The sequence below is a fragment of the Myotis daubentonii genome, chromosome 20, assembly GCF_963259705.1.
Source record: "Myotis daubentonii chromosome 20, mMyoDau2.1, whole genome shotgun sequence".
Taxonomy (NCBI): domain Eukaryota; kingdom Metazoa; phylum Chordata; class Mammalia; order Chiroptera; family Vespertilionidae; genus Myotis; species Myotis daubentonii.
The window spans coordinates 12,539,029-12,557,749 of record NC_081859.1 but is presented as its reverse complement, the minus strand read 5'-3'; the positions used below and the strand labels follow the sequence as shown (position 1 = coordinate 12,557,749).

The 18,721-nt window shown below is 44.9% G+C and overlaps 1 protein-coding gene across 3 annotated transcripts in view; it reads right to left on the bottom strand.

Moving 5' to 3' along the window:
- SDCCAG8 (SHH signaling and ciliogenesis regulator SDCCAG8) overlaps positions 1-18,721 on the bottom strand; it is a 200,038-nt gene that overhangs the window by 57,348 nt on the left and 123,969 nt on the right. Inside the window, exons 14-16 of one of the 3 annotated variants that reach the window (XM_059677342.1) lie at positions 16,775-16,902; positions 14,583-14,691; positions 2,699-2,830 (exon numbers count right to left, since the gene is read on the bottom strand). In XM_059677342.1, coding sequence (XP_059533325.1) covers positions 2,699-2,830; positions 14,583-14,691; positions 16,775-16,902 — 369 coding nt within the window. The remainder of the gene's footprint in view (positions 1-2,698; positions 2,831-14,582; positions 14,692-16,774; positions 16,903-18,721) is intronic. The other 2 variants (XR_009450217.1, XM_059677343.1) reach the window with 2 other exon arrangements.

The following is an 18,721-nucleotide window of genomic DNA, read 5'->3' as shown; positions in this document are numbered from 1 at the left end:
ATCACATGATCTCACTTATTTGCAGAATCTAATAAATAAAATGAATTGACCACCAAAATAAGACCCGAAGCAGGGAGGCATGGAACAGACTGACACACCTCGATGTGGGGTTGGGGGGATGAGAAGAGATAAACCAGAGAACTTACCTATGTATATAAAAGCCTAATATGCAAATTGACTGAACAGCTGGTGGAACAACGGGTCGCTATGACGTGCACTGACCACCAAGGGGCAGACGCTCAATGCAGGAGCCGCCCCAGCCTGCAGGCCCAGGCCAGCCAAGGTGGGTGCAGCGGGGGCCCCCCTATCGCCCCACCAGTCACCCCACAGATCAGCCCTGATCACCAGCCAGGCCTAGGGACCCTACCCATGCACGAATTTCGTGCACCAGGCCTCTAATATACTTGTATGCATAGCCCATGGACACGGGCAATATGGTGAAGACCTGGGAGTGTGATAGGGGCTAGGAGGAGGGGATTAAGGGGGGGATGGAAGATATCTGTAATACTATCAACAATAAAAATGTTTAAAAAATAAAAATAAAACATAAATAGAAAATAATGCCACTGCTATCCTTAACATGAATTTTCTGGATGGCCTCTGTAGACACCAGGAGCTCCAAACCAGTTGTTGAAAAATGTCGTTTTCCTGACTTTACAACTTTAAGGACCTCGGCAACCAGAATTTACTACTTTCACATCCACTCTGACTTAACACAAAAAATTCTCTGCTCCCAAATGCCCCTCCCCGCGCACCCTCCCGCCACCGCTTGGCTGGTCTGTCTGCCTTGCTTTTTCCACTTTCCCTTTCACATCTCGTAAAACAGAGGTTGAAATCTGCTATGTCAGTTTTTCTACTCACACTTACTTTTCAGTCCACTCTGATATGGTTTCTGCACTGAATCTTCTACTGAAAACATTTTTGTAAATGTAACCAGTGATGTCCATTCATTAAGCCCAATGACAGTCGATATTTTAGACTGTGGGCCATTGGTCATAGTCTCTGACTCAGCTGCTCCACCCTGACATTGTCGTGTGGAAACAGCCACAGACATGTCAGTGACGAGCATGCGTAGGTTCCTGAGCCACACAAGGAGGCTGTGGCCGGGGCACAGTTTGCCCATCCTGCTATCAAAGGCTAGTGATCCCTACGCCGTTGCTGACAGATTCATTTCAGCTGTTATTTTCTCATTCAAACTTTTCCTGGTCAAGACCAATCTCCTTCTAAAATGCGCTTGCACCGCAAAGTACATTTCTCTCTCATAGAACTGATCCTTACTGCAATTGATTAGATATTTATAAAATTATTCATCCACATTCATCTGCCCCGTAAGGCTGGAAGCTCTTCCAGTTTCCCGATTAGACTGGGAACGGTATTTACTTTGCTGTTATGTTCCCAGCAGGTGGTGCAGAACATGACACATAATAGCAATCAATAAATATTTGTCGAGTGAATGACTGATGAATTTGCTATCTGGCCCTCAGCTGGCAACCTGATCTTCCTGAGCCTGCCTTCTCCATCTGCAAATGGCAGTGATACCAACAGCTACGTTCCAGCTTTGCTTCAAGGTAAGACAATAGTGTGAGTGCATTTGGGGACTTGAAAGCAAGATACAAATGTAATGGTTGGCCCTCTTGCCGGGAATGGTTTTTGTTGATACAAAGGTTGTAAAAACCAAGTCAAAATCAAAACGAAGACAACTGTGTGGACAGAGACCACGTGTGGCTCCCAAGGCCCAAAATATTTTACTCTCTGGTCCTGGCAGAAACACCCCCCACCCCCACCCCCACCCCCCGGAAGGCTGACTGCTGTTGTCACGTGTGCAGTGTGGACGCCAGCACCCATGGAGGCCTGTTCACCGTGTGGTGCAAAACACCGGAATTCACCCTTCCACAGAAATTATAGATGACACATCTACAGGAAATAAGGGGCTGCGTTTATAATAAAAATACTGCACAGAAAAGGAAAGGAGTTTGGAGTCAAAAGATGAAGATCAAGTTGGAACGCTACACTTAATCGGCCGCCTTGAGCAAATTCATCAGTCTCTCTGAGCTTGCACTTCTTCATCTGGAAAAAGAGTCAACGTCATGATGCTGTCGAGTAGATGGCTAGTATGAGCCACGTGCTTTCTATACGTTACATTTGACCTTTATGTTCAACTGCGAAGTAGGTATTATTAGCCCCAATACAGACGAAGAAACCGATGCTGAGAGAGGGTAAGGAACCTGCTCACAGTAACACCGCTGAGGAGAACCAGAGGGTCTGGAGTCCAGTCCTGACTCTAGCAACACTCTCAGTACCACCTCTGCTTAGATATTTGACCTTCTTACGCCTGCTACATCTTACAAAAAGCCTACAGAACCTAATTTCTGGAGGAGAACTTTTGAAATTCCTCCATATCACATTACCAAAATACACTTTAAAGTTGACAGTTTTCCTACAGTGCTCTGTATTACATCTACTCCTATGTCTCTGGAGAACAGTTAAGAGCAGGTGTGCTCTCATCTTAACTGTTCTCTGTATATGTTAAGAATAGCCTAAGAGGAGAAAGCATAAATACATAAAAGTATGGGTTTGGAGCACATCCCTTAAGTAGCCGAGTAATCATGGATTCTATTTATTGCACAGCAATTCCTAGTCTGTTTATGAACCAAACAGGTTTATAGGGCACATCGGGTGACTGTTAAAGCTTTCTTACCTTTGCTTCATGATCTCATGGAGTCTCCCGTGTTGGACGCACTGCTCCTCCAACTCATCGTTTCTTTCCTGTAACTTTTTCAGTTTGCCGTATGCGTACCTCTTCTCTTGACTGAGCTGAGCTATGGCAGATCTAGAGAAGTGAGAGCACAAAAACAAGAAATGTTGGAGGTTCTTACTGCTAGAGCTTGTTTTGATTGCATAACCTTCACATTGTCTGAAACTCCATATTTAAACATAACAGTGAAAATAAAAAGTTATGTAAAGTAACATATATCAGAAATTGTAAGCTATCTGGAAGAGGGGTCTACATGGCAGAGACTCGAGCAGCAGACAGATAAAGGAGTAACAACTTACTCTAACAGAGATGGCTTCTCCAACCAGACAACAATGATAATGATCAAATCCCTTTTTAAAAAGGCCATCATTCATTTATCGAATAGTTACCGAGTTGTCTATTTTTGGCCAGCAGCAGGCTGTTAATGGAGCAACCCCACATATAATTTCTATAATAGAGAGTAGTTTCTTTTAAGTACCACAGCTCATTTAATGGCACATGATTAAGATCATATAGTTTCAAAAGGCATAATAATGACAACTGGCAGTCCTCTGCCCCTGGACCCCCTACCCAGCTGAGCAGCGACAAATACTTTCAAAAATTCTAAAGCTATTTCTTCTGGTATTTATCTTTGTATTTCTTAATTTGCTTACATCAATACCTCATATTTCATCAATTAAGAATTTATACTGATCCATTATGGTAGAGGAAGATCAAACTCTTTTAATATGCCCTCTACTCCCATCTCCACCTTGTCAATGTCATTATTAGCATTTTAACTTGTGGTTAAATCGTTATCAGTATTTATGTTATAAAGACTACCTACATATCGATCCTTGCTGTCTAAGTGGTATATCATGATTACACTAGAGGCGCAGCGCACGAAATTGCACAAGACCCAGGGTCCCTCCTGCCACCGCCATGGGACCCATCAATGCACCTCCTGGTGACCGGTCGTTTGGTCGTTCCTGCGTTACGGCCACTGGCCTTTTATATATTAGACTAGGGGCTTCGTGCACTGGGTGTGTGTGAGGGGGGGAGTGTCCCTCAGCCCAGCCTGCCCCCTCTCACATACTGGGAGCCCTCAGGCGTTGACCCCCATCACCCTCCAATCGCAGGATCGGCCCCTTGCCCAGGCCTGACGCCTCTGACAGAGGCGTCAGGCCTGGGCAGGGGACCCTCATTTCCCCCCATCACTGGTTCTGCCCCCAGCCCAGGCCTGATGCCTCTGGCCCAGGCATCAGGCCTGGGCAGGGGACCCCCAGACCCCTCCGATTGCTGGCTCTGCCCCTTGCCCAGGCCTGATGCCTCAGCCAGAGGCGTAGACCCCCATCACCCTCTGATCACCTGATCAGCCCCTTGCCCAGGCCTGACGCCTCTGCCAGAGGTGTCAGGCTTGAACAGGGGACCCCCATCTCCCCCCGATCACTGGCTCTGGCCCCCGCCCAGGCCTGAGGCCTCTGGCCCAGGAATCATGCCTAGGCAGGGGACCCCCATCTCCCTCTGATCGCTTGCGCCACCCCCCGCCCAAGCCTGACGCCTCTGACCCAGGCTTCAGGCCTGGGCAAGGGGACCATCATATCCCCCCCAATCCCCGGCTCCGCCCCCCACCCAGGCCTGATGCCTCAGCCAGAGGAGTTGACCCTCATCACCCTCCGATCACCAATCACCGGATCTGCCCCTTGACCAGGCCTGATGCCTTCGGCAGAGGTGTCAGGCCTGGGCAGGGGACCCCCAGCTCCCCGTGGTTGCAGGCTCTGCCCCTGCCCAGGCCTAACGCCTCTGGCTGAGGCATCCGGCTCGGTCAGCGGGGACCCGCAGCTGCAGCGGCCCCGCGATCGTGGGCTCCACTTTAGGCCCAGGCAAGGGACCCCTAGCTCCCGGGACTGCCAGCTTCGACCGTGTCCAGCTCCCATTGCTGGCTCCACCCCTACTTCCTGCTATCACTGGCGAGGGCGGCAAAGGCGCCTGATTCTCCGATCATGGCTGGGGGGCAGGGCAAAGCCCCCCAGCTCTTAGCTCCCTCCTGGGTTTCCGATCACTGTCAGTGGCAGGGGGCTTCTTCCTGCTTTCCCTTTCACCTCCCTGCATTGTGCCTACATATGCAAATTAACCACCATCTTAGTTGGCAGTTAACTGCCAATCTTAGTTGGCAGTTAACTGCCAATCATAGTTGGCAGTTAATTTGCATATAGCCCTGATTAGCCAATGAAAAGGGTATCATCGTACGCCAATTACCATTTTTCTCTTTTATTAGTGTAGATTTACATTTGTGTACATTTATTTTGCCCAAACGAGTGGACTTCAGTGTAAGAGCAACTGAGTGGCAAGCTATCTCTTCCCATGGGAGATTCCCAATAGCAGTATCTGTACTCCTTCCCACTGTGGCCTTTCTGTTTCTCAAGAGAAGTTGCCTCCAGTTTCCTGCCTCCTGTGTACAACCCGAATGTCAGTGGCCGAGGAACTGGGCAGAAATAGAGGGCGGGGATCTCACCTTTCTGAATGCAGGCTTTCTCCTAGTCCCTCCATTCTAATGTCAGCGCCCCTATTTTACCCAGAGCCTGCTGGTTGACTCTCTTCAGAGACGATGCCTCTAGTTCTCCAGGTGGAAGAGGAACAGTCACCTGGCTTCATGGGTGCGGGTGAAACTCTCCATTTTGGTTTCAGTCCCTGTACCACGCCTGCCTTCCAAGGTTGTCTGGAATCCCGAGAGCAGGCAGCTTGCTTCAGGAGACACTTAAGATCACCTTCCTCTACTTTGCTACATCAGGAACCACACCCCCAACCCCCTTTCTGTCTTCACGCATTTCATGTGGGACTGTAGATGTCTACTCGGTGATGGCTGATGTCCCTCAGGAAATACATTCCCTATTCAGTGTCTTCGATGACTAGCGCAAATCTTAAAATTCGAAGATCAGAAAGATGTCTGTTCAAGAAAAATCGTATCCTTGTCCTCCTTTTAATTTAACATGGCTCCCACGACCACCATCTCTTGCTGTTAGAACAGAGAGTTTAAAACTCTTGCATATTAAATTATGAGTTAACGACTGGCTTGTTTCTTGAAGTTTAAGTAAGACTTGAGGTAAAATTATTTCCCTCCAAAGAAAGGATTCTTCACTGCTCTTGCTGGTGAAGAAAAGCTTTAACGTTGCTAAAGGAATTCATCCGGAGGACGGGACTATTTCCCAGGGGTGATGCCATCTCTCACCTTTTGTTCACCTCCGACCTCAATTTGTTTTCATCTTGGTTCACCTGTCACGTCGAAGGGAACTTGCCCAGATTACTACCTAGCGGTTCTCAATATGTCAGCACGTTTTCTGAAGCTACCTCTCGCCTTTATGCATGCATTAGCCTGTAATTTATTCCTCAAGGCTGTGCTCTAGGCCTCATCTTCCTTACTAGATTATACATGAGGGCATGGATTACCTCATTTTCAGGCTCAGATCAAACACTCAACCTCCGTTTGCTTCTCCTAATAAGAATTTACTGATATTTGAAATAGCCCAAATGAGTTAATGACTTACATTTCTCCTTTCAAAATCACATACAATATAAGAATTAGGGACAGTTTTCTAAGAAATCATTAATTTTGTTTTCTTCCAAGACTAGTACCTCCTATCACAATATGCACCGTGCACTAACATAAAATTCTGAAAGGACAAAAAAAAAATCTATAAACCAAATTAGGAAAAAATGCAGAAGAATAATTATCTAATTTTAGGTACTTTTCCAGGAAAAAAAAGTCACCTTTTTAAAAGAAAAATCACAATGGAAACATAGATTTTATAATATAGAAATATAAAACTTTTTCACAAGAAATCATAATGTTCATGGTAGCATTGCTTCATGGAGCAACCTTGCTCTGCAAGGCAACATCTGGAAACCGAAACCAGAAATTTGTCAACAGAAGACTGATTACATTACTTACAAAAAGGCTTATCAAGATGCTATTCTGATAATGTGGCTATCTACTGGTGTTATTTATTGACCTGAAAATATGACGTTGAGCCCTGGCCAGTGGGACTCAGTTGGCTGAGCGTCCCCCCATGCACTGAGAGGTCGCCGGGTTGCCTCCCAGTCAGGGCACATGCCCAGGGCTGCAGGCTTGATCTCCAGTGCTGGGTGTACAGGAGGCAGCTGGTCAATGTTTCTCTCTCTCTTCCTCTCCCTTCTATGTCTCTCGAAAATCAATAAAACCATATTAAAAATATGATGCTGATAAGACAGGAATTCCACTTTATAATTAAAAAATACTTTGACATGTGTACCACATATGAATATAGATTATCTCTAACTCTTAATGTCAGGATTGGGAATTACATTTTGTTTCTTTCCCCAGATTTTCTGAATTTTTACAATGGACATGTATTTAAAACAAAAAAAATAAAGTCACTTTGTTTTTTTAAAAAAATTCGTAAGAGCAAAAAGAACCAAGAACACGTTTTTGAAATTTTTAAAAAGGAACTGGAAACACACAAAATGAAACAAAGGAAGATTAGAGATGTTATTTAATAAAGTGCTATCCCCACTCTCCATCATATCCCAATTTAAAAAAAAAAAATACAAGTGACTTGAAAAATAGTCACAGAAGAAGAAACAAATGGCCAATAGACATTTATAACGTATTCAATTTTGCTATTATTCAGAGAAATTCATAATAAAACCAGATTATAGTCAAATATTGATTGCATGCCTACTCTATGCCAAATAGGGAAATCCATCCTTTATATTAATGGTCTCGATTAATCCTACAATGTTAGTGTTTATTTCCTTTTCTTGGAGAGGTAAACATGAGTTTAATGATTTGCCTAAAGTCACTCCGATGGCGATCAGCCACGCTCAGGCACAAACACAGGTCTCTCTACAGGGGTTGTTCTACCCACTGTGCAAAATTGCCTCTCACTTTTTTTATTTAGTCTCTCACTTCTCTCACTGATATGTGTGCATCTATACCATGAGCAGAATTTATTTAGTACTTGAACACAGCAACACACATTAATAGTCTTACGGGGGTTCGTCGTCTTTGGACCAAAACCATCCCCATTTACGCATCTCCACTAACGGAATCATCAAAAATTCAGATTTATGTACAAGATTATCATTCTATTATTCATAACAGTTAAAAACTGGAAACATCTTAAATGTCTTGTGCATACAAACGATTCAATTAAAATTATATTTCCAAAGCATTTAGTGATCTAGAAAAATGTTCATGAGGCAATATTAAGTGAAAAAGCAGAATATAAAACTATATTTATAGTATAAGCTCATTCACAATATAAATGTAGGCTACATACACATTTCCATGCACATAGAAAATTAACAATAGTTAGCTGGGTGGTAATGTCCTAGAAAATGTTTTCTTTAATTCATCTTTGTATCTGTATCTAAATGCCCTATATTGAGAATGCCTTACTCGTAGAGTCACAAAAATAAAAATGTCATGAGTAACGTACATATGACTATCAGGTATTTTATTGCTACAATATTTTTTTCTGCTCTGCATATTTTGGGGGCTTTTTTTCTTTATTTGTAATGGTAATTTGCCTGCCAACTTCCAATGTTCAAAAAGAATTTGATAAATGTGCATGGACCCGATCTTTTATCTGCCTTGAGCCAATGGTATATTGAATGAAAGAATAGTTTGCAAAGTTGAAAGAGTAAACTTACAAGTTTCTGGGTTAGTCTGAGATTACATCTGTGGCAGGACGATTCTAGTGTCATACAAAAGGATAATTGACTTTAACCCATTTTCATAGAATATGTAGGTAAATTCTGGCTTTACAGAAGCATGAACTTTCCCCTGCGTTTTTATATACCAGCAATAGTGTGTAATTGCACTGGCATGAAATATAATATTTTACTATCATTAGGATTACAGCGATAATTGCTTTTTAAGAGAAAACATGACCCCTAATTTTTTATTCTTCTAGATTCTCATTTGACTTTTGGTAACGATTAGCAGGGTCTGACACCAGTCTCCTCTTAGAGAATGTAATTTTTGTAGCATCTAAACATGCAGAAAAAAACTAGTTCAGCCGGGTATGTGTTCTTTACTTCAATTAAACTCACACAGTTGGATACCTACTGTTGCCAAAACAGTAATATAATTTATACATTATAGTCCACACACTAAAACTACACTAAAAGTCATTTAACAATATTTATAACACCATAAAGTACAGTGTTAAAATATATGAACTGCAATATGTACCAAAATTATAAAATTTGTTTCTCATCATCAGTGATTAAAACCGGGCTCATTGCTCTAGCCTCAATACCCACAACCCTGGTGACAGATTAGAATTCAAATCTTAATGATCAATTTACAATTAACAAGATAGAAGTGAAACAAATTAAACCAACCATTATATATAACGAGGCCCAATGGACTCCCATTGTTCCTCTTAATTACAAAACGCAGATCACAAATCCACAATGGGCAGGGTTAGCCATCAATCCACCAGCCGAGCAACCCAGAGAGCGACAAGGATGGGAAAGAAAGAACAGAAGCAAAACCATGTTGCCTGGTTCTGTGCCCCACGTCCTGTTCTTTCCAACGTGGGAGTGTTGAGAGGCTAAAGCCCCGCACGTGCCCAGGACCAGCCCAGCCTCTCTGGGTGTCCCCGGCCCATTAGGCCACACTGCACCCCAAACATTTCACGGCTGATTCATTCATCCATCCACGTGCCGGGGAGAGGGGGAGAGGGAACCCTTCTTACACTTTGACAAAGAAAAATCGCAGCAGCAGGAAGGTATTTAAATAGCTCCACTTCCCAAGTTCAAGAACTACCCTGCAACTGCAGCGAGCTGTCAGCGCCTGGGGAATGAAGGGGGAGGGGAGCTGAGTGCAGGTGAGCTTCAGGGAGCATTGGCCAGAATGTCTGCCTGGCGTCCACGGGAAGGAAATGGGTGAACTCTCTGGTCTGGCAGTCAAACACAAGCGAGACAAAACGCACGGGGGGGGGGGGGGCGGGGGGACCCTCATTTTTAGTTTTTAAAGGGGACGTGCCAGTCACAGGCCCTGGGCTAGGGGGACCACAGCTGCAGAGTGGAATGTGCACAAGGCTAATCACAGGGCTTCAGAGAACAGAAACAACACGCACCGCTACTGGGGAGAAACACACACACCAGACACATACGTGCACACACGCACGCATGCACACACGCACGCATGCACGTGAGGACCGCTTCTGAACACCTCCCCGGGAGGCTGGGGTGGAGAGGTGGAGTGCGCAGGCATGGCTAGCCCCAGCTGTCACTTTCCCAGTCATTCTGCACGGCCCCAATCAAATGGCTAGATCTGTGAGTAAAGAGAAAGCTTATTTTAAATGGAATGAACCCATGGGTTTAGTGTGGGATTTTGGATAATGTGAAACTCTTAGAGAAATGCCACTAAGACAAGGGGGAGCAGTAAAAATGTGCTTTCAATTGTTGATAGATACAAAATAAGATACACCTACTTTCAGGAAAACTTTTACTGTAGAAATCAGAAGCAAGCCTGGATTAAATGTTGAAATAGTCATTTTGGAGGCTGAGTTCCGGAATGACAGCACTCCAAGATCTCCTCACTCAGAGTTCAGGGGAAATGACTAATCCCCGAAGTTTACGGTGTGGGAGGGCTTCCTGGCGGTTTAATAAGTTTATAATTTTTATTCAAAAAGAAACACTCTGAGCTCTTCAAGTGTTATAGGTGGTTTCAAAGCAGAAAGCAGTATCAAAACGGAATGTTACATTTTGCATGAATTTTGAAAATCTCATAGTCTTTACATAAAGTCAGGGGGAATGAGGCTGAATTGAAAAGTTTAAGGGTAAACAAACAAAAAACTCTAAAATTACAATTTACCCTGTGGATTATATTCTTGTGAGACACGTAAGATACTTATTTTATAAAGCTGAGAAGCTGTTTAAAGTTTTAACACTAGTAAGGAACAAACCCCGGCCGGTTTGGCTCAGTGGATACAGCGTCGGCCTGTGGACTGGAGGGTCCCAGGTTCGATTCCAGTCAAGGGCACATGCCTGGGTTGTGGGCTCGATCCCCAGTTGGGGGCATGCAGGAGGCAGCCAATCCATGATTCTCTCTCATCATTGGTATTTCTATCTCTCTCTCCCTTCCTCTCTGAAATCAATAGAAATATATTTAAAAATAATAATAATAATAAGGAACAATTTATTGAGTGTTTGCTGTTTGCAGGCCTTAGCTTGGGATCAACTTGCGAAGTTACAGGCGGTGCTGTTTTAATTCTTCAGATTTACAAAACAAGGCATTGGCCAGGGCAAGACCCGAATCACTACCAAACCAAATCTGATTTTCCTTTGCCTTTACTACAAAGGTTTTCCTTGTAATAATGACTTTATGTCGCTCAGGAAATAGCCCCCAGACCCCAGCAAAACCAATAGCAGCCAGGTGAAGTGAGGTCCAAGTGCCCACCTTTAGCACCATCAGCGGTGACACAGCAGCCACGTGCGCCCCTGGCCCAGCGCTGCGCTTGGTGCTTTATGTCTGATTGTGTACCCGTCTCTCTCTAAATTTCCAGTTCCCCCAGCAATCCCGAACACGGTGTTAGACATGTCCTTACCCAGGGAGAAGCTGGGGTTTGTGCCCACGGTTACGAAGCTACATGGCAGAGTGGATTCAAACCTGCTTCTCTCCGATTCCCAAGTGCTTCTTACTGCACATTCCCTGGGTCATCAACAAAGGGACAGGCTGGAACCAGAGTCAATCAGGATTGGGGTGGGGAGAGCACCACACTTGTTTCATTCATTCATTCATTCATTCATTCACTCATTCATTCAACAAATACATATTGAGCGCCTCTGTGTGTCAGATGAAAGAAACACATTCAATGGATAAAGCAGTGGTCAAGAGCTACAGGAATCAAGAGCATGAGGAGCTGGGGTGGGGTTGAGGTTCAAGTTCGCTAGACCAGCACAGGGTAAGCTGACAGACCAGCAGCAGGATGAAGGGGGCCCCGGGAACAGGGCACAGGTAAACTCACTCACCTGCCCAGTACACCCACTTCTCCTTGGGGATTTAAAGATGAACTTTTCCCCCACACGTTCCCGTCATAACTACTGGGCCTGGATTTTTTTAGCAGTAGATGTAAAATACTGCACTTGTTGTAAGAAAGATCTTCGGTTTTGGAACCAGAAATACCTAAGGTGGGACTCCAGCTTTCCCACTCCCCAGCCATTTCAACACTCTGTGGATTGGTTTCCTCATCTGTAATTCCTGTCTCCAGCTGTTGTGAGAATGAAATCATATTTACCAAGAATACAGCACCCCTTTCCCTTTTATCCACTTCAATTTCCTGAGTTATTCCTCAGAAAGCAAGATAATTAATCAATAATCAATCACAAAGCAATCTTAAAATATGGTATTGTAGCCGAAACCGGTTTGGCTCAGTGGATAGAGCGTCGGCCTGCGGACTGAAAGGTCCCAGGTTCGATTCCGGTCAAGGGCATGTACCTGAGTTGCGTGCACATCCCCAGTAGGAGATGTGCAGGAGGCAGCTGATCGATGTTTCTCTCTCATCGATGTTTCTAACTCTCTATCTCTCTCCCTTCCTCTCTGTAAAAAATCAATAAAATATATTTTAAAAAAAATATGGTATTGTAAACCCCAGATCAATATAACTTTTCTTAAATTATATAATTCAGTTGGTTTGTTTCTAACAATGACCTATGCTTAGATCGATGTGAGGCAAATCAAACATTTCTCGTTAGGAACAGCTCCTGTTGGTATTTTATAAATCTCTTTCATGACAAAATCACGTGGGTTTCCTTGTCAGACTTCCTGAAAATAGCTGGCATTGTGGGTCCTGAGCCTTCCCCTACCCAAACAAGATATTTACTTCGTATTTGCAGCCTGGCCGGTGTGGCTCAGTGGTTGAGCGCCCACCTATGAACCAGGAGGTCAGGGTTCAATTCCCGGTCAGGGCACATGCCCGGGTTGCGGGCTCCATCCCCAGTGTGGGGGTGTGCAGGAGGCAGCCGATCAACGATTCTCTCATCACTGATGTTTCTCTCTCTCCCTTGTCCTCTCTGAGATCAATAATTAGTATTGCTAAGAAGGAGCGCGTGTCAGAGCAGTTCTCGGTGGCTATAGGAGCCCCTGCCTGCCTGGGGGCAGACAGAACTGGAGTCATAAGCCTCCAGGTTGCCCCAAAGACCCGGGGATGGGGATTCTGTCGCTACGCCAGCTCCTTGATGGAGGAACCCCAGGTAGGGCTCAGAGCGATCACATGCTCTGATCCACCCAGAAACGTTTCTGAATGAGACGCCTGAGTCAGTAGGTGAGCTGCTGGGCCATACTGCTTGCTCTGTGCAGATCGAAGTGAGTTTCAGAAAAACACAGAAGGTAAACTATGCAGGTAAGTTTCTCCTTAGGTTATAGGGCAATGTGACATTTGATATCTAGCTAATTACATGAATGTTGCCTTTGAGGGTTCAGTTCAAAGGATGCTGTCCGATAGCGCTCATTTACCAGCGGGAACCGCTGCTCAAACAGGTCAAATAAACTTCTCTGAGATTACAGTTCTTGTCAGAGCTGAGATGGGAACTCAGGCTTTTTACAATGTGGAATATCAAATCATTCATTCATTGAGATAATCCGGTTAGAAAGTGTGCAGAAAAAATTCAATAAGATCCCAACCAGTGGGCTTCTAAAAGAGTAGTGTACATATAAAATGCACAGTGTCTGGCTTATTGAAATAAAATACTTCTAGAAAGAGAAGGAAAGGATGGCTTTAGTCTATTTATTTCAAAGTGCCACCTTCCATTTTATAGATACACATTCCAACTATTATTATTTGACCTAAAGATGGCTTTTGTGTGTGCATAGCTAAAGAGAACTGTGATAATGGATGGAAATGTTACATGTAACAGCATAAGACTTGGTAACTGCTTGACTCATCTGCATCCTTTGTTACAAGGGTTGCCATCTTGACCTTTGTGTTGTGAAATTTCCTAGTTTTCAATCCTAACCATTAAAAATGTCAAATAACAGCACAGATTCATAATTATGAAAAGAACACCCAGGTGTCTGTCTGGACGACTAAGAAGATGTTCATACGGAGAAAATATTTTCCCAGGAAATATATCACCACACACAGGAGTGCCCCCTTATCCATGGGGATATGGCCCAAGACCCCAGTGGATGCTTGAAAAATCTGTTTCTTCATGTACATTCAGACCTTTGATAAAATTTAATTTATAAACTGGGCACAGTAAGAGATGAACAGGAACTAGTAATAAAATAGAGTAACTATAACAATATACTATAATAAAAACCACATGACTGTGGTCTCTCTCACTCTTCCGACCTCTCGAAATACCTTATTATCCCGTGCTCCCGCTTTCTCTTAAAGGGAGCACTTAGGACTTCTCTGTGGCGTGTCCGATTGCCAGCAGCAACAGTTTGGTGTTTTAAGACCATCATTAAGTAAAATAAAGGTGACTGCCCAGCCGGCGTGGCTCAGTGGTTGAGCATCGACCTAGGAGCCAGGAGGTCAAGGTTTGATTCCGGTCAGGGCACAAGCCCAGGTTATGGGTTCGGTCCCCAGTGTGGGGTATGCAGGAGGCAGCCGATCAATGATTCACTCTCATCATTGATGTCTCTCTCTCTCTCTCTTCCCCCCTTCCTCCCTCTCTGAAATCAATAAAAATATATATATGTAAAAAAAAAAAGAGTAAAACTATGAACAAGGGGGACTGCTGTATCTAATTTTGACATTCGACTGTAAAATAGTGGAAATGCTGTGCTTTAAAGAAAAATTACGGAATTTAAACAAACAGTGCTCTGAAAGTATTACATAACATCACCTACCTGCTCTTTTGAGAGATTTGTTCCAGTTTCTTGGCTAACGTACAGCACTCTTCCTTTAACTTTGTCAAAAATGCATTCTGGGAGGTCAGCAATGAATACTGTTCGCTTTCTAGAAATAACAATAACCCCCCACCAACATAAGATGTTTATGGCTGTAGGTCTGCAGTGCTTCCATATGTAGAGTGTAAACGCGCTAAGATGCTACCCACGTCCCATATGTTACGAGGTCACGTTCCATGTCCTCAGTCAAAGGGCTGCTCACCTGGTGAGACTCTGAATCTTGCGAGACATTTATTTTTCGAATAATTACTCATCAGAAATGTTTTTGATCACACCAGCGTGGTGTCATGTTTCAACATGTTACTAGATTACCCAACACCCCAGTGAAGTCATATGTGCTTATATCTTGTAATATGCAAGATATGATATTTTTATTTGGACAATTTTACTATAAAGTGTCAACAATTATTACAATCAGATAACTCAAAGCTGAGGTATTGAGGAACTCTCTTCTAGGCTGTCATTCATGCTTGATGTTTCGTGTCTGCTTGCATATTTCATTACCCACCCTGCCAACCTTGCATATCCCTTGCTCATTATGAAGGTGAAATATGTCATCTCATTTCACCGTCAACAGTATGAGCCTCAATGAAGATCTGGTCAAAGAGATTGAAGAGACTGTGGCATTTTTGTGCAACGTAAGAGGAAGTGTTGTTAAGATGGTTCTACAGTTACATAATCTTATCTTGCTCGGGGATCGGCCCAACTCCATGATCACGAGGATCCTGCTGGCAGTGGAGGCAAACAATAACTTAGCCTCTAATTTCCTCCTTTTTTCTTTTCATGGAAAACATCTAATAAGTCTGGCGAATTTTCATTTTTTTTTTTTTCGTGACAAATTCTAGTAGGAGAAAGTCTCTAATAAAGTTGCTGGAGGAAATTATGTGACTCAATACAACCTTTGCCTCTTCCTAAGTAAAGAGATTATTTAACGAATGGCTAACGTTTCATCTTAGAATGTGCGGTAAATTTTGACCACACCATCAAATCCAGTGGGCATTAAATCAGGTGAAAATCACCTTTTAAGTGTGAGGCTCCCGAAGGCCCTTTATTTCTTTTCCCTTGTAGCAGAAAGCACTTAAAGCACAATAAATCAAAGCACTGGAAAGTAAGCCACATTTTTCTGCAAGAGGCGGATCAATGAAACTTTTGTTTTACCGGGACGATCAGCCTGGCGGATGTGGCGTGGAATCATAATGAGTTGCCACAGCCCTGTTGTGACTAACACTGTCTGCGAACACACGACTCAGAAGTGCAAAGACCCGCAGCCCGCCCCGACTGCACAAACCCAACTGCCTGTTTCAAAGGGCATTTTACTTTCAAATGAAAGGTAAGGAGTTGCTGGCCAACTCGGCCTGCAGAACAGCGCCAACGCGATGAAAGATGGCAATTTTTAGCCAAGCTGCCAGCTGTGGTCAATGCCTTGTATTAGTGAATTTCAACAGCAGTTGGGAGAACTTGAAGAATGCCACGGATTACACATCACCCGCAACTGGGCTGGGGGGCCGGCGGGGGCGGCGTCCAAATGCTAAAAATGTTCGAAGCTGCAAAGATTAAATAAAGGAACGTATCCATTTGGAGCCGCTGAATGACATCCAGCTGCGACAGTGAATTAAGAACCGATTAATGGCGAAAGCGTTTCTCCAGCTTGGATGCGGAAGCAGACTCATTAGGCTCTTAGAGGCGCTGTAATGCGTGTTCTGTGGGAGCCGTTCCGTGCTATTCAGGAGGCTTTAACGGGGAGCTCGGAGCGCTTCCCGCCGAGCTTCGGATGCTATTTTCTTTCTGTAACATGTGTGCCCGCGAACCCAGCCAAAAACAAGCCCTTTGTTTTTCTACTTTGTTGTGGTCCCTCTCAGCTCTCCGTTCCTTGCACACAGGTAAATAAACTCATAATCCAGATGGTGCAGCAGATGTGAGAGCAGCACTCCGAAATCAACAGACAGTGGGCACTGCTTCCACTCTCCCTTTTAAACGCTAACTAATATGTAATTCGGAATCTCCGGTGTAGTTAGCATCTGCTCCCTTCGGCCAGCCAAAGGTTACAGGTGTTTCTGATGTCATTTCACAGTGAGGCGTGGGCCCGGCTGGCGGGCGCGGGCCCCGCGCTGCCCCCCTCGCCCCCCACCTACCGGTCCTGTCATGCTGGGCCTCCATTTGCTGCATCTTCTGTGTCAGCTCCTGCTCCCTTTGCTGGGCCTGAAGGGCTTGGGCCTTTGCCTCGCTGTTGAAGCTCTGCTGAATGGTCTCTTTTTCCAGTCTGCGAGGCAGGGAGGAGACAGAAGTTAATCCACAGATGCACGCACCCCCATTCCTTCACCACGGGCCACAGGGAGCTGAGACGCAGTAAATTGTTCAGCATAAGAAACAACAGTCTTTCCACTCTCTCCCCCCCTCCCCCCGCAATTAGGGGAAAATCCAAAGGACCTTTCATACAATGTGAAGTGCAGCCCGTCCATCCAAGTGGACTCAGGACTCAACTTTCCACATCAAAAAATCCTGACAGCTGAGGGATGGTAGTTTGTAACCTTGAAACACAAACACCTTCTGCTCTAACTTTTCCTTGAATCCTCACCCGAGGATATTTTTCCATTGATTTTTAAAGAGGGTGGACGAGAGGGAAAGGCAGAGAGAAATATCGATGTGAGAGAAACACATCAACTGGTTGCCTCCTGCACGAACCCCGACCAGAGCCCAGGCTAGGGAGGAGCCTGCAACCGAGGTACGTGCCCTTGACCGGAATCGAACCCAGGACCCTTCGGTCCGTAGGCCGACGCTCTATCCACTGAGCCACACTGGCCAGGGCTGCTGTAACATTCTTCATGTTTTGTGGCCCTGGTGAGTCTTTTATCTGATGACTGGTTACTATTTCCCAAAGGTCCTGGAGCTAAAGGAACAGCCCAGACTGGAATTCTGGAAGCGAAGCTTTCCAGGCCACTTCTACTTCCCTCCCAAATGAAAATGGAATCTCAAATGTAACGGCGGAGCTTCTATCTAGAGGCAAGTAAAGGATGTGCACGTTTTGTGGAATATTTTCACCTATCAGCCACGTCATGTGAACATGTATGAAATGAGTAACTTGCCCAGCACTTCATCATAGAAGTCCCTGTGGGTCACACGGAGAGAAGCTGCAGGATAAGATGCTTTCTATACTATAAAGACCATCGCCCGTCCCCCTGTGACTGGATGGACACCCGTCCACTGGGCCCAGTGGTCACTCGCCAATCACAGTGGCTCCTAGAGAGAGAAACTTCCTGAGCTAGAACCTGGGGATGCAAAGGACCTCATTGCAGGAGGCACTGTGCACATGCACACACACACACACACGTCTGCTCGCCTATACACACGCTCACACACTGCTCACACACACCCTTACATACACATACACACCCAAGCTCACATACACATACACATACACATGCTCACACACTCACATACACATGCTCACACACACATGCTCACACACTCATACACATGCTCACACAAGCTCACACACTCACACACATGCTCACATACATGCTCTCACACATGCTCACACACATGCTCACACACTCGCATACATGCTCACACACATGCTCACACTCACACACATGCTCACACAAGCTCACACACACACATGCTCACACACTCACACACATGCTCACACATGCTCACATACACACTCACATGCTCACAGGCACACACACACACAGTAGGTTGGTTCTTCATACTCTAAATCTGGGTGGGTGAGATGAGGGTTTCCTTCAGTGAACCAACTTAGCTCTTGCTAACGCCGATCCGCTTGCGGGCACTTCTCCTCCATGCTGCTTCCGTTTACTAACTGCGATATTGACGGCCTTGCCTTTGCCAAACTGAAAATAAACAATTGCATAAAGCGATCTCTACTGGCGTATGTACCGCTGTGGGACCTCCGTTCGCTGGCTTCTAATTATAGAGCAACATAAGGAAAGCCTGCATAGAGGCCGGTCAGCGCGGGTGGCAATGTTGTGGTGGAAAATTCCAGAAGGAAAATACACCCACACCTCACTCAAGCAGAATCACCAGGGGTCCTCCCTAATGTGAGGAGGGTCCCTTCCGGT